At 42.0% G+C, this 15,313-nt stretch overlaps 3 protein-coding genes across 3 annotated transcripts; 2 read left to right on the forward strand and 1 right to left on the reverse strand.

Moving 5' to 3' along the window:
• On the forward strand, positions 1–3,779 carry selplg (selectin P ligand). Its single transcript, XM_033646690.2, has 3 exons — positions 1–361; positions 601–711; positions 1,228–3,779. Exons 2-3 carry the CDS (start codon positions 681–683, stop codon positions 2,670–2,672), a joined length of 1,476 nt encoding a protein of 491 aa, XP_033502581.2. The 5' UTR covers positions 1–361; positions 601–680; the 3' UTR covers positions 2,673–3,779.
• A 3,109-nt stretch (positions 3,780–6,888) lies between these two features.
• tmem119b (transmembrane protein 119b) lies at positions 6,889–11,245 on the forward strand. Its single transcript, XM_033647722.2, has 2 exons — positions 6,889–7,184; positions 8,910–11,245. Exons 1-2 carry the CDS (start codon positions 7,182–7,184, stop codon positions 9,792–9,794), a joined length of 888 nt encoding a protein of 295 aa, XP_033503613.1. The 5' UTR covers positions 6,889–7,181; the 3' UTR covers positions 9,795–11,245.
• On the reverse strand, positions 10,839–14,211 carry LOC117270205 (iron-sulfur cluster assembly scaffold protein IscU-like). The gene is made up of 5 exons (XM_033647723.2): positions 14,034–14,211; positions 12,564–12,677; positions 11,752–11,862; positions 11,525–11,603; positions 10,839–11,438 (listed from the first exon to the last, which is right to left on the reverse strand). The coding sequence occupies exons 1-5, from the start codon at positions 14,133–14,135 to the stop codon at positions 11,347–11,349; spliced, it is 498 nt and encodes a 165-aa protein (XP_033503614.1). The 5' UTR covers positions 14,136–14,211; the 3' UTR covers positions 10,839–11,346.
• Positions 14,212–15,313: the final 1,102 nt, after the last annotated feature.

Raw genomic sequence — 15,313 nt, forward strand, 5'->3', positions numbered from 1 at the left:
CAAACTTTGTATTTTGCCTGTTGTTGCACATCACTGTTTAAAGCCAGGACGCCAAGCCGAAGCATTTTAATCCATTCATTACATGGACTTTCTGATTTTCAGCGCATTTTATTTCTGCATGTATTACACTGTGACACACATAATGTCGTCCTCGTGTAGCTGATCTGTCACTGTGGTCCACTGGTTTTTTTACCCACATGACTTGATGGCTGTAATCTCAGACAGAAGTGTGATCAGAAGTTGACATTCGAGAGACATCTTTACAGAACTGAGCACTTCCTGCTGCTTTATATAAAGTAGTGTTGAGAACATCAGGACCTGCAGAGCAAACAGCATCTGACCTCAGCTTTCCATCAGTGAGGTAAGACACATCTAATAATAACCAATAATATATAGGAGATGTTAAAACATGGCAGCTTAGCCAACGTGGGGAAATAAAAAGAAGCTCGTAGTGGAGTTGACTTCCTTATTGATGCAAACTAAAGCTGTGCGTTTCTAAGGAAGTGACTGTCTGTATCTGGCTTTTCTAGAAATGTTATATAGAGTGTTTTTTTTTTTTTTAAGTGTGTGAGTGTGAACATTTCCTGTTTCTTCTATCAGTCAGCAGTCAGCATGTCAGAGAGGATGTTCATCTCCCAGAGAGGCTGAAACGAACTAAACTTTTATGTGGTTTTAACCTCATGTCCAGCCCTGTGCTTCACCAGCAGCAAGGTAAGACACTGACCGGTTTCTCTGTGGTCGGACACATTTAAAATCTACGCTCTGGTTATATGTTTCTGCTTTGTGATCTGCTGTTTCCTTTTACGTAACGGTGTTGGATTAAGTTTACTACCTGCTCCCTAAGAATGTAATCTTCTGTGGGGATTCTCTTACAAAGGAGGGTGATTTATCAACATTATTTACTTAATGTTTTCTGAACTTTTACATTTCAAAATTTACACATCTGATTTTGAAACTTGTGCTGTAGTTTAAACAGATCTCAAATTAAAAATAAGACATTAACTGTGGATTGTGTTTGTACAGACTGCTTTTAAGAACGTTTTCGATTTACTAAAAACGTGTTTTTTCCTGTGAGAATGTGGCAACGGGTGTGGAGAAGACTCATTACCGTGTCATCATAAGATGTCACTAGCAGACACATGACACTGTTTTTCCCTCTGTGTGTGTCTTTTTATTACGACTTCTTGTATTGTAACCTGTAAATTTAAATAGTTTCTGTCATTTCAGAAGCAACAATGAGGCTACTAAGCATGAAGACGTCTCTGGCTCTACTGTGGGGGATTTCTGTTTTGCTTTCAATGGAGTCCATGAGTGCTTCGATCCCAGGGACCAGAAACAGTACATCAACCCCTGAACCGGAGGAGACAACCAAGGAGATGATCAGTGCACCTCACACTGACACTCACACACCTGCGGAGGTTAGTGTTGCTGCACCAGCAGAGACCACTGCGTCACCCAGAGTGGCAGAGGCAAACATCACTCACAGAAGTGACAGCACAAACAGCGCCTCTGGTTTGGTTGCCATGAACACTGTGGCAGCAGTGACAAGCAGCTCAGGTCCACCATTGCCTCATACCACTGCAGCAGTGACCACAGCTGCAGGTGCAACACATCCTTCCCACAACACGACAATCATAGAGACAGCGATCCCTACAGTGAATCAGATACATCAGCAATCACCCACCACTGTTCCTGCAACAGCTCCTGTAGCAGCTTCAGCAACAGTGGCCGTGTCTTCGCCGCAGCACACACCCACCACTGAGCCTGAAGTCACATCCAAGTTAGCTTCCCCCACCTCTCCTGCTAATTCTACTCTGGCTCCAGTCTTCATCCAGACCCTCAGCGATCCCTCAGCCTCTACTACAACCATAATGACCCCTAACCCCACCTCTGAGACAGCGCTAGTGTTCGACTCCACAAAAAGTGAGACATCCACTAACAGTACCGACCTTTTGACTACACGGCACGTTTCTGTGACGAGAACCCCCATCTCCACATCAGCTGGTTCAGCAGAGTCAAGCTCTACCACTCAGTCTCACCCCACCTCATTCTCACCGAACTCCACCAGCAGTGCTTCTACCCCCACTGTTTCCACCACCAATGTTTCCAGCACCAGTGTCTTCCCCACTAATGACTCAAACCCCAATGTCACCGCCACTGATGTCTTCACCACCGATGACTCAAACGCCACTGTCTCCACCACTGATGTTCCCACCACCAATGCCTCCACCAGTCCTGCAGGAATCTTGATCCCTCATGTGACCAAGAGGTTGCCAGTCCCAACCACCAAACCAGCTCCGGCAACCACAGCAGCACCTCGTGAAGTCTCAAAGAGCACCGAGGCCCAACCCTGCTCCCCCCGAGGCTTAGTGAAGAAATGCCTCATCGCCGTTTCCTCCCTGGCTGCGCTGGCCACCATCTTCATGGTGACTACCATCATCCTCTGCACTAAGCTGTCAGCAAGGAAGTACAAGGTCAGGAAACCTCAGCCGGCCACGGAGATGATGTGCATCTCGGCCCTGCTGCCCGAGAGGACTCACACCTACACGAGACAACGCAATCCAGTCAGTAACGGAGTCCTGGTGATCCACGGTGGTGCAGACAGTGACGAGGACATAGGAGATAACCTCACCCTCAGCAGCTTTCTTCCAGAGAATGACCGCTTTGTTTAAACGGAAATATGATTATTGTCATCATCAGACCTCTGATAAGACTGATTTGTCTGATGTCAGTGACGCAGAAAGAGTTGCTGTTTGGATACACTCATGCTTCCCCTTTGATGTTGGTGGTTAGGCATCGCTGCACGCCCTATTCCTCTGGAGGAAGAGATACAAAACCAACAAACACACACAGAAAAGTTGTTACGTTTTCATGTTCAGGTACCATTAACCCCATGGGGCGTTCTGTGACGTCAGGCCATCAAGTGCGTATTTACAGGCAAGACTTAAGACTTTTTGCATAATTTCACACTCACCCTCCACTAGAAACTTTAAGTTAGGATGAGGAGAGAGATCAAAGATTTTTTTTTTTAACATCCTGAACTGAGCACCGATGGTATTTCACTTAGCGACGGGAGACAGGAAGGCTTGTTTTGTCAGGGGATTACTGTTCTTCACAGACACTGTTCAGTTCACAGATGCTATTCTGGCTGCATTGAGGCTTCATTGTGTGAACGCTGTAATATGATTAATGGTAAACGGTATGTGGCTCTGTTTATGTGCACGTAGAGATGCAGCTTCTGTATTGTGATAATTTATTTAACTAATGTCCTTTTTAACGGCTTGGTAATGCTTTATTTTACAGGTCTGGTATTGCAATTATGCGCAAGAACTATGTAATTTGGTACAACGTTTCAGCGAAATAGAGACAAAGTACAGCAAATATTAGTTTAGTTAGTTGTGTATATCCTTGAAAATACCACTCATTTTAAAGCCAAGAAGATTTATTCAAAAAAGAGTAGCTTAACATTTAATAAGAACTGATTACTGATAGTTTACCGGTTGAACACATTCTGTATTTTTGCCCATAATTACTGCCGCCACCTTCAAGACTTCAGACCTGTAAAATGAGGGGTTATCAAAGATTTGGCTGTAGATAAAGTTTGTGCTGAAAATGTTCTACATAAGAGCTGAAGTGAAAAACAAAGACGAGAGGAACAAAAAAGTGAAACCATATATCGCAAAATGGCTCTGGGTTTTTTTCTAGGTGAAAAAAGGTGTTCCATTATGTGCCTCTGAATTGTAAACAGTCATAATAAAACTGAGCACTCTGTGGACTAAGTCAGTTCCCTTATTTATGACTGGCTGTATAAAAGGCTTTTCTTCTGCCCTGGACTGGATTTCATATTCACTTCCCTTCCTGCAAAAAGAAAACAGAGCCCTGAATGCTTATTAGGGATTTTTTTTTTTTTTCACGTCGAGCTATGTGCAACTGAAACAGACATCGGTGACTATCAACAGAGCTGAGACGAATGTAAACCTGGAGGATGCAGGACCTCATCTCATGCTCCTGATGACCATATAAAGTTAGACTTGTCTTGACTATCACAAACACTGCAGACTTGCCAAAAATGCATTTCTACGCATACACGATCATTTGAAGGGCTCACCAGTGTTGGGGAAGCTACACTGAGAGCAGTGTTGCAAGCTGCCAATTACCTCACACTGGAAGAAGCTGAATCACAGCTAAGCCGCCGTAGGGAGAATCTAGTTTGGTTTACTAAAACTGCACAGAAAAAGTGGTTCAAACTACTGTGTAAAAATGATTAAATGAACATGTGATACAAATTAGAAAGTATAATGACAAACTATAATACAAAAGGGTCACATACCAGCATAAATTGACACTTGATTGAGTTTATTACCATAAGCGTCAACATGTACACAGGTGGGGGTTGGGCAGGGGCATGGGACATGTCCCCACTTTCATTTTGACAAAAACCCCATAAACTGATGCAGTAAGGGCACAAATTGCTGCATAAAAATTCTCAACAATGCAGGAAATGATGTGTTTGACGCTCAAAATATTCTGGCAAAGGACCCCCAAACCCCCATTTCATATGTGTTCCCCCTCCCACCTAACTACGCCCTTGAAAATACCCCATGGGGAAAGTACAAGGAATGTCAGCTTATGACTAATTGTGATCAAAGGGGTTTCAATACAATAGAGAAGTAGTAAGTAGAAGAAGTAAAGCTAAAAATCTTCTTTCCTTTTATGGCCCAAAATTGTTTATAGTTTCAGTAGTTAAAGGAGCAGTGTGTAGGATTTAGTGACATCTACTGGTGAGGATTTCAAACTGCAACCAGTTGAAACTTCTCCCACATACCAAACATGAGCTCCTGGTTAGGATGGCTTCAGTGTTTACTCTTCAGGTGGGTATTACCAGGAGTAGGATAGCCCTGTTTACACCAAACACTTCGGTATGGTACCTTTGGAACCAAAACTAACCCTTCAGACATGACAACTTGACCCTAGAGTCTCAACTGCAATCAATACTCTCAAATGTGGGCGGGGTTGTTGTCACTCACTGCTCCATCCAGCTCTCACTGTATGTCCTCATTACTGGTGACAAAGGTGGAAGTCTGCACCTTGTTTATCGTCCACAGAATGCATCATTTTCTAAACAAAATAAAACAGGCTGCTGTCTCTCTCTATGAGATATTTAAAAATAGTGGGTTTGTGCATTTAGTCCCTCTCAGAAGAGCTCAGGGGTTTAGTGTTGCCGGTGCCCACAGGAACAATGCTCCACAATGCTTTTTTTCTTCTCTGAGTGAGGATTGGGATACATGCCATCCCGGTTGAAATTAATGTATATAAACACTTTAAGATCCACTCATTACTACAAGTCTATGTCACATAAAAAACTAATAAAATGGTCAAAGTTGTTAGTGAAATTTAAGGTGTGCAGATGGATTCACCTCGTCAACTCATACATTGAGTAACATTACAAGTTAACGTTCCACCTTAAAAATCACTGGCAGTCGACCCAGTGAATTATGTTTGTTTTTTCTCAGACTCCAGCTGCTGCGAGAGGCAGCAAAACATCCTTTCCTTTTATAGTTACAGTTTACAAATAAAACTCCACAGTATGACCAGTGGTTACTTGAGCCTCAAAACCAGCCACAACTCAGCCCTGAGCGGAGTGACCGTCCTCTATTGACCAATCAACAGACTGCAGTGTTCACAGCTCCACCTTTTAGTACCAGATCTGTGTGCTAGGTACCCCAACAGAGGGGGGACCAAAATGGGGACGGTACAGAGCGGTCCCATTGGTACCATCCACTACTTTTTACAGTGGAAACGGAAAAAATGTTTACCGAACTGAACTGAACTGAACTGCTCGGTGGAAACACAGCTAATGATCCACAGAAGTGCCTTCCCCTCCAAACAAACGGACCAGGTGATTAAAACCAGTAAAAACACTGAATTAAGCAGTTTCATATTTTCAAAAATGTGTTTTTCCATCACAGAGAGGCTGCTAACTACAGTGGCCAATAAAAAACATGAAAATGCAAAAATGCGAATGGCCCTATCTAGAGTCAGTGTTTGGTTTGTCTGTTCAGGGCTACTGTAGAAACATGGCGGTGCAACATGGCAATATTTGTTTATATCTACAGCTATGTAGATATAAACAGCTCATTTTAAGGTTATGAAAACACAGCAATTTTTGTTTTAAGGTGATTATACACTTAAGAAAACATGTGTTATATTGCATTTCTGCAAATATATCACCCTAAATCCAACACACTGGACCTTTAACTACACAAAAATGGCATAAAAATAATTTAACCACTTAAATCACAGTGAAAATATGAATAAAGCTGAACTACCAGCAAGCTGCTGCAAAATGAATTTAAACTACTGGTTTAATTTCATGTAGTTTACTACTCCCCAACACTGGGGCTCACTCATACGCAGTCAGTCATGCTCTCTCCCTGAAGTGGTCACACACACCGTATGAGTGTAATTGTTTGCCTCTGGATGAAAATCCCCTCTCTCCTGACTGTTACGGGTGTATTGTCCACACAGGAAACATTAACCTCTTCCTGCATTAGCTGGTCTCTCTTACAAGCCGACTGTTTTTCGCCCCAGCAGGCCTGCTGTTTGTCATCGGTGTCAGAGGCTGAGGTTAAGGGAGAGGCCAGACTGTCAATCAGAGGCTCCTTCTGCAGAAATATGGAGAAATATTTAGGAAGAGGACACATGCTGCTGATGATGATGTTTGAGGGTTTGTTCATGATGTTATTATAGTCATAAAGTTTTTGTTTTTCATCCCACCAGTGTTGTCTCAGCCTAGCACATCCAGTTAGCCACACAGGGGAGGGAGGAGAGGGGTGGAGAGGGTCCCTGCCCCCACGGCACTTTATAAACTCCTACCTAACAAGAACAATCTGTGTGCAGGCCGGAGAGCTCAGACACTCAGGGAAGCTGAAGGGGGAGGAGAACAGAGGAGAGGCAGAAGGAGGGATTTGTCCTCATGCTTAACGACATCTTTTTCTTTTTTTTTTTTTGCACTATCCAGACAAACCTCCAGCCTGAAATCTGAAACTACAAAAGTGGCGTGGCCTCGCCGAGCATTTGCTACTCTTTTTCTGTGCTCTCTCTCAGTTCACTTTTTCCAGACTGCTCTCACACATCCTCCATCAGAGGCGAGTCCAACACAGACACTTCTTCTGCAGTGGATGGTGAGTAAAATGTTTTCACAGAGTTTTTGCACACTCAGGAGGCATTTGGATGTTTGCTTGATGTGAGTTCACATGTCAATTTGAAGTGGCTGATGTGACAGCATCATGATGCCTTCAGAGCAGCATCCAGCCTCAGGAAGTCAGAACATGACTATTAAAAGTTTAGAAATATTCTCAGGTTGGGAGCGATGGCTGAATCTAGGTCACAGGACTTTTTGCTGAGTGAAGATTTAGTCCATGTGTGTATGTGTGTGTGCATACGACCGCCTGTGTCTGGTTGCAAAGGCATGTGTGGCCATGTGTATTTGGTCTGGGCTGAGCCATTAATTCTGAAACACAAAAAAAGAAACATCCCTCCTCCTTTTTCCTCGATGAGAGCGGAGTCTCATGTGGCCCAGCTTGCACACAGATGGAGCAGAATAAGGATAGAAGTGTGGGAGCTGCTGCCAGCTGACACACAGACCGTGCAGAGAGCTGATTGTGATCCAAATAAGAGGAAAAAACATATTTTCCCATGTACTCCTTGTCGTATCTGGCCATGCATTTATGGTTTTGTTTCCTTTTTTAGAGATGTCTGTACCACTAGGGGAACTTAAAACTATGATTTTACTTACAAAGGGCCATTCAAGGGCCGTTTAATGGGGGACACATATGAAATGGAGGTTTAGGCATCCTCTGCCAGAAAATTGTGAGCATCGAACCCTTAATTTCTTGTATTCCAGTGACTTTTTATGTGTCAATTCATCAGTTTAGAGTGCAAATATCTTTCTTTATTTCTATCTTTCATGTTTTTACCGAAGGGGAGAAATGCAGGATGCCCTTCTCCCAAAATCTACACCTCTGCTGTTCAACTCTATGCTCTGGGTTTGCTGATACTGTGCAGTATGTGTGTTCCATAGCCTCATTTCATCTGAATGAGCAAAAACTTCAGGCCATGATTCAGGCTGGGATAAAGCCAGCGTATTTAACTTTGTGGTGAATCAGCAAAGACTGCCGCCTGGGGAAGATTTTGGTTTTGGTACAATCAGCTGAACTTGCAGGAACTCAGCTGATACAGTACAGTGGAAGTTTCACCAAATGGATCATTGCTTCTCAGCAGGATTGTGTACGAGACCCATGTGCATTACCAAGGGCTTAGCTTTTGTTTCGGCATCAGTTTGGGGGGTAATTTCCTGCATTCTGGGGAATTTTTATGCAGTGATTTGTGCATTTTCTGCATCAGTTTATGGTGGAAATGCCTTAAATTATGTCACAATAAAAGCCCTCTGCTACTTTCATGTTTTTATTGGCAGGGGGACAAAGAAATTTCTACCCATAAGTGTCTTCTGTCCGACTGGATGCCAGAATATTCTGTCTGCTGCACAATAAAACAATTATTTTTTAACCCATTTCCAATTTGTGACAATGTTAAACATAGAAAAACATTATATAATACAGTATAAAATCTATGTAGAGAAATATAACTGATAACAAAACATATTTATATGTTTGTTTCATGTGTTTCATGAGCATGGACATACGTTATCCTGGCCTCCATGGAATATTTTTATATCCAGATGTACAGGGAGTCTTTGATGATTCAGAAAATACCTCCAGTACAGATCACCAGATTTTTATTTTTCAGAAAAACAGATGTTTAGCTCTCACATGTCAAAGGCAATACATGAGACGGTCTTCACATATGGCAAAAACATTTCAGTGACTAACGTCTACTGTTATTTACAGATCCTGAGGGAAACCATGCTCCCGATGGCCCTTCATCTGACCGGTCTGTGTGTGGTGTTTTGCACCAGCATCAGCAGCAGCTTGGCCACACCGCTACCTTTTTACAGTTTGCTAGAGGGAAGTACAGACGAGGAAGAGCTCAGTAACCTAACTTCCCCTCTGCCCACCAGCAACCTTTCCTTTGAGTACCAAACCACACCTGCCAGCCCCACTCATGTGGAAACTGACTTTCTGAGTCAAGTCGTGGACTTCCTGGAGGAGAACATGCTGCTTATACTCGTTGCAGGCTCTTTCATCCTTCTTGTCTTCCTTATCATCTGTGGGGCAATAATCATGAGCCGCAGGCGCAAAGTCAATGCCTACTACCCTTCCTCTTTTCCCTCAAAAATGTACGTGGACCACAGGGACAAAACCGGAGGTGCTAAACTCTTTAATGAAGTGCCAGAAAAACCCGCTCCTGAGCAGGAAAGTGAGCCAGTAGACTCTCACAGGCAGCTCCAGGCAGACATAATGAGGGCTGCCAAGAGGCTGCGCACACCAAATAAATGTGTGGATGCTGCAGAGGTAAGCGACCCCGGTCAGAAAGTAGCAGAGAACAGTCCTGAGGACGGCCCTCAGCCAGATGGCAACATCCTGGACCAGCAGCTACCAAGTCTCCCTGAGGAAAAGGAGCTGTGTGAGCACTCTGACAGTGAAACAGCAGCAGCAACAGCAGCAGCAGCAGCAACAGGAAGCCCTGAGCTGGAGACTCCAGAGCAGCCTCATCCAGGAGAGGATGATTCACAAGAGCCTTTAATGGGCAGCAGTCTGCGGCCCGCCTCTCTGCATCTTCACAGTGACTCTGCTACACTTCAGCTGATCGCAGGAGAGAAAACTGCCTTCTAATACTCCGAACACTGTCAGCTGAATGTATTTTTTGAACGCTTTGAATCCAGGAGTGGCAATTTGTGCATACGTTTACAAAAAAACACGACAGATGTATGAAGGGAAATGCAGATAAGACGCTAAATACCAACCACAGGTGTATTTTTTCCCCTTTTTTTCAGTATTATATTTTTATATTCAGTGCATTCAGTGCAGGTGGTTGCTTTGCTCAGACTGGTTGCATCTTTCATGCCATATTATAAACATGAATAGAGTAACATTATTAGCATCTGGTACAAAATATATTTCTTTTTATGGGATGTTTTGCAGAGGTATGACTCGAATCACACAAGTTGGACTTGAGTCAGACCACAGTCAAAAATTCGAGGACTTTAGAGTCAACTTAAATCAAAAAAGACTTGCAACTCAACATAGACTTTAACACCAATGACTCATGAATATGCACGGACTTGATTGTTTTCACTTGACACCTTCCCCAGCCCAATTTGAGAACAGGAAGTTACAGACATTTTTCGAATATGAGGTGAGTTAAATGCAGCGAGACAGGACAGAAACGTTAAAAACTCATTCTGCTGCTGTGGTGGTTAATAGTGCCATCTTAAAATGAAGTGTCAGAACCATTTTCTTATGTTTAAATTCAGTTGCACTTGTCTTAACAAACTTGTTAAAAAGCCTTCATGATTTTTGTAATTTAAATAATCATTATTGTTGTTTAAATGGCATTACATTTGGTGAAGAGTGCATTATGACTTGTTTAAGACTAGAAACTCAAAGTTAAAGACTTGGAACTTGCTTGTCTTGACTTGAGACGTAAGTGCAAAGACTTGCTTGTGACCTGCAAAACAGTGACTTGATCTGTGGTGGTTTGTGTGACAGACAGCAGCTTGCTCAGTGTGTCTCTCTTCACACTTCAGTAAACACTTTGTGGTATGGTCCCCAAACATCTGTACTCAAATGCAACACACTAATCGACAAGTGTTTTCCAGATATGTATTTGCATGTTTAAGATTAGTCAAGTGTAGAAAACCACTTCCTGAGAATAGCTTTGGTTTCAGGATACTTTTATTGCAGACTTGTCAAGGAAGCATGACTACATAATCATAAATTACACTTAAAACCAGTGGACCCTTTTTATTGTTTCAAGCCACGTTGCTAGGTTGCATATCAAAAGGTCAGTGCTTAGGGTGCGGATAGGATACAGCTCTGAGCTTTCATCAATATCTCCATCACACCATTTAAACTCTTCAAGCAAAACATCTTAAAATATAACAGTCTCAAAAGTAAGGCTCACCACTGTACCAACAGCCCAAACAGTGCTTTAACATTGTGCGTTTACGTGACAGGCTAAATACAGGGCAGGAGGACCACAGACTAATACATGACACCTGGTGTAACACAGCTACAGAGGATTGACGATAGTGTGCTGGTCATCAACATATTAGGTGTGCCTCATCAACACTGCAGGAATGTGAGGGTGCTGGACTACTGCTACTTCTCATCTTGACAGCAGGAGGGAAACAGTGGCTTCCAGCTCAGAGTGAGAGGGCTCTGTTTAGTTGCTGGCCCTGACTGCCTCCTGCTGGTGGTCCTGTTGCTTGAGGCGATAGTCAGCCAAGGCAGCCTTGATGGCATCCTCCGCAAGCACTGAGGAGAAACAATAAAATACATTAAATACATGTGTGGAGCTGTCTGGAAAAGAACACTGTCAGAACGTTTCACTGAAAACTTACTGGAGCAGTGAAGTTTAACCGGTGGAAGACACAGCTCTTTGGCAATGTCAGTGTTCCTTATTGTCAGAGCTTCGTCCACCTGCAAAGAAAAGCACATAGCTCAAATAACCACAGGAACCTTTCCAGTCAACGATAAGAGATAAGCAGAGCAGAATAAATAAGAATAAGTAAAGCCATGCATGACACACTCCAAGAGGCAGCGAAAGATCTGTAATGTGTTCACTCACAGATTTGCCCTTCACCCACTCGGTGGCCAGAGAGCTGGAGGCAATCGCAGAGCCGCAGCCAAAAGTTTTGAACCTGGCATCCACAATCTTCCCCTGGTCGTCCACCTCAATCTGTCAAAATGAGAGTTTTTTTAGAGTTTTACTCAAATGCCAGAGGAAGAATAAGTCCAATTTTGAGAAATTTGTGACCATTAGGGATGTTCCTGATGACTAATTTTTCATGATGTGTAAATTGAAGTTTAAACTTAGACAAGTTGAATAGTCTTAAAATAAGAAAACACTCAGAAAACAGTCAAAATTTAACACAATTTAATCTATAAGGTTAAACATTGTCCGGAAAAATATTGTTTATATCATAAGAGCCATTTGAAATCATTTATCATATTATTCAATAATAAAATTGTATTATACATGCCACTGAAATGTGTGGCACTTTGCGTCATGCATTATGAACATTGCACATTATCCTACAAAACATGACAATAACTCACTAAACAAAACAATATTTACTTTCTTAGTTAAATAATAATAATTTAAATAATAAGATTAACTGACTAGTATTTCTAGTGCTGGGTAGCAAGGGTAGCACTGTCTAATGTCGACCAATCAGGAACATCACTAGAGACCATTTCATTTTCAACCACTGGATTAAAATAACTATTCTTGTTCCTGTTCAAGTAAACTGCAATATAACATGGGAAAAAATGCTTTATGGCAAAGCTAAACTATGGTGTTACTATAATTCAGTCTTAATGGCTCTGCGTGTATAAAAAATAAGAGTGCAATCCATCCATTTTTAGTGACAAACATACCTGGAGCTTCATTACATCTCCACAGGCTGGAGCACCCACCAAGCCAGTCCCAACATTCTTGGAGTTTTTGTCCAGTATGCCAACATTTCTCGGGTTCTCATAATGATCCACCACCTTCAGACAGAGAAGAAAGGAAACACTGTGTTAGGACAAAAACAATGTGTCTAAGTGGATTCTAACACACTGTTTAAAATATTTCACAATAGAAACATAAATTTGGGAAAGTAAATAAACTCCAGCATCCTGGGAGGCTTTTTGTGTTTTAACACTATCCAAAAAGGAGTCTAGACGTCTTGAGCATCACGGTTATACAACTCCAAGTTTTCACCATTACGTAAGAGACATTGAAATAAACAGATTAGGACCGGATTTCATTGTCAACTAAATCAACTGCTGCATCCTGCCCCCTCCCCCTGGTTTCTGCCGAGTCATTGTGACTTGAACAATACAAGGTGGCTGAGTTTATATCACAAAATATTCTAAAAAGGACAGCATGTAATACACAAATTCAACATTATAGTATGAACAGTTTGTGTGTTTATGTCTGTGAGTTCTCAAAATTGAATTATCCACATATTTATCATCTTTCAGCTTTTTAAAACAAGTTTCAAGGTATACAATAAAATAGGTAAAATAAATCTCTTTATGATATTAAAGCTTCTTAAGGAACATTCTGATGTACATCTCCAAAGGATGAAAAATACACAACAGTTCAGCCAAATGGGATGTCAAATTTAAAGCCAGGCACGTCAAAAACTAAAGAAGCATTTCAATAAAAAGGTATATTCAGTTTTAAATCATTCAAACATTAAGAGAGAGCCACCTCTGTTTACCAGCATCTGTGTCCAACTTAATTTGAACATCATCGACCCTGTGTCTCCATGTTGCATCAGACAATCACATCACATAATGAAACTTACAATGAACATCTGGATATTGCTGTTGTGTAAAAATACAGCATCCTTCCACAGGTATAACGTTATAACAAAGCATTAACAGGTTTCTAGCACACTGCTTAAAGCTTATTAATCGGATGTGATTGCAGTATTAAAGCAGTGGCCATCTGATGGGCAGATTAGTGACGTCTTCAATTAACTGGCAAGCTAGCAAGACACAAATAAAATTAGTTTTAACATGCTGGCGTTTAATTAGCTGGTCTTCTGGTTACACTTCTTTTTGTTTGAGATATAACGTTATAGGCTAATCCACATGACAGCAGACTGATGTAACATGTATTTAGGACATTTGTACAGCAGGCATATTACATATTGTGGTTAACCCTACCAGGTTAACCACTTTCATCTAACTACCCGAGCCATGTCAACACTGTAACCTCCTCATGATGCTGTTATCAAGCTGTAACTACTCAGGGCTAATAAACATTAGTAAACATTAGCCTGACAGCAGCTAGCTCACGGTGACCCGGCCTCCTTCTGTAACGTTGAAGCTATAACAGACTAAATGTTTTACCTTCTTGTGGTAGCAGCACCGGGTGATGAACTCCGGAGCAGACAGCCTCCTGGTGAGGAAGGACAGAGGGCTGAGACATTTCTTCGCCACAGGACCCGCCATGTTGATCGTCAATAGATATGGCGCAGTTTGAAAGGCGAGCTTATTAAAAGCCTCGAGTCCACTACGTCACGGACAGGGGCGTGGCTAAGACAATCATATCTGCGCATGCCCAGTTGAAATGACATCAACGTCTTTTCATAACATAAGAAAGTCATGGTGAACATTCAGTAAACCAGTTTCAAAACATTTTATTTCAAGTAAGGCTGTACATTTACTTCAATATGATGTGATATCTAAGAGCTCATAGTACCTTATTTTCCCACCTGAACACTATATATGCTCAGAGAATAAAGGGTTATCTGTGGTTTTGGAGTCTCTATTGGGCTTTATACATAAAGTTGAAAATTGAAATTAAAATTAACTATGATTTTCAGTAGGCTCTATCAATCTTTCATTGTTTTAAATTAATCATTCAGTCTACAACAGGGTCATTTATGTTATGCAGCAACATTTCAGCCTCAAAACTTTGATTTTGTTTTGTTTTGATTTTTATATATTTACTTATTTTTTTAATCATATAAGAACTGTGACATGTTGAACTGTCAGGAAAGCGTGTTGGACAATTTCTGGCCCTCAATAATAATCCTTATGTGATGAGTGGACTGGTTTTTATTGGTCTACAGACCTTGGTGGAGCTGAGTGTTCTAAAAACTGTGGAGGTGACTTCAGGATAAGCAGTGGTGTAGCTGATGAGGTGGATGTACTACTAGTAGGTAGGCAGGTTACCAAGGAGGAAGTGGGTATACTTTACCATGTAATGGCTTTGTGGCTAAGAAGTGGGTATACCCTGTATACCTGTGTATACCATCTGAGGATGGCCCTCCAGCACTGCTCCCCTCTTTCCCATATTAAACAATATAGTGTCTGCTGTGGAATTCTTCAGGTCTCTGGGATCCACCATCTCCCAGGATCTAAAGTGGACATCCACCGTCAACACCATCAGGAAAAAGGCCCAGCAGCAGAGGATCTACTTCCTGTTCAGAAAGTTCAACCTGTCCTAGGAACTGCTGGTGCAATTCTGTGTGGTTGGAGCAGCCACCAGACAGGACAGGAACAGACTACATTATACTGTCAGGACTGCAGGGGAAAAAAAACATTGTTGCATGTCTGTCCTCCATTCAGGACTAACACACCCCCAGAGTCAGGAAACTGTCAGGTTAACATCACTGCAGACCACA

Source organism: Epinephelus lanceolatus, chromosome 19, assembly GCF_041903045.1.
Source record: "Epinephelus lanceolatus isolate andai-2023 chromosome 19, ASM4190304v1, whole genome shotgun sequence".
NCBI classification, from domain to species: Eukaryota; Metazoa; Chordata; class Actinopteri; order Perciformes; family Serranidae; genus Epinephelus; species Epinephelus lanceolatus.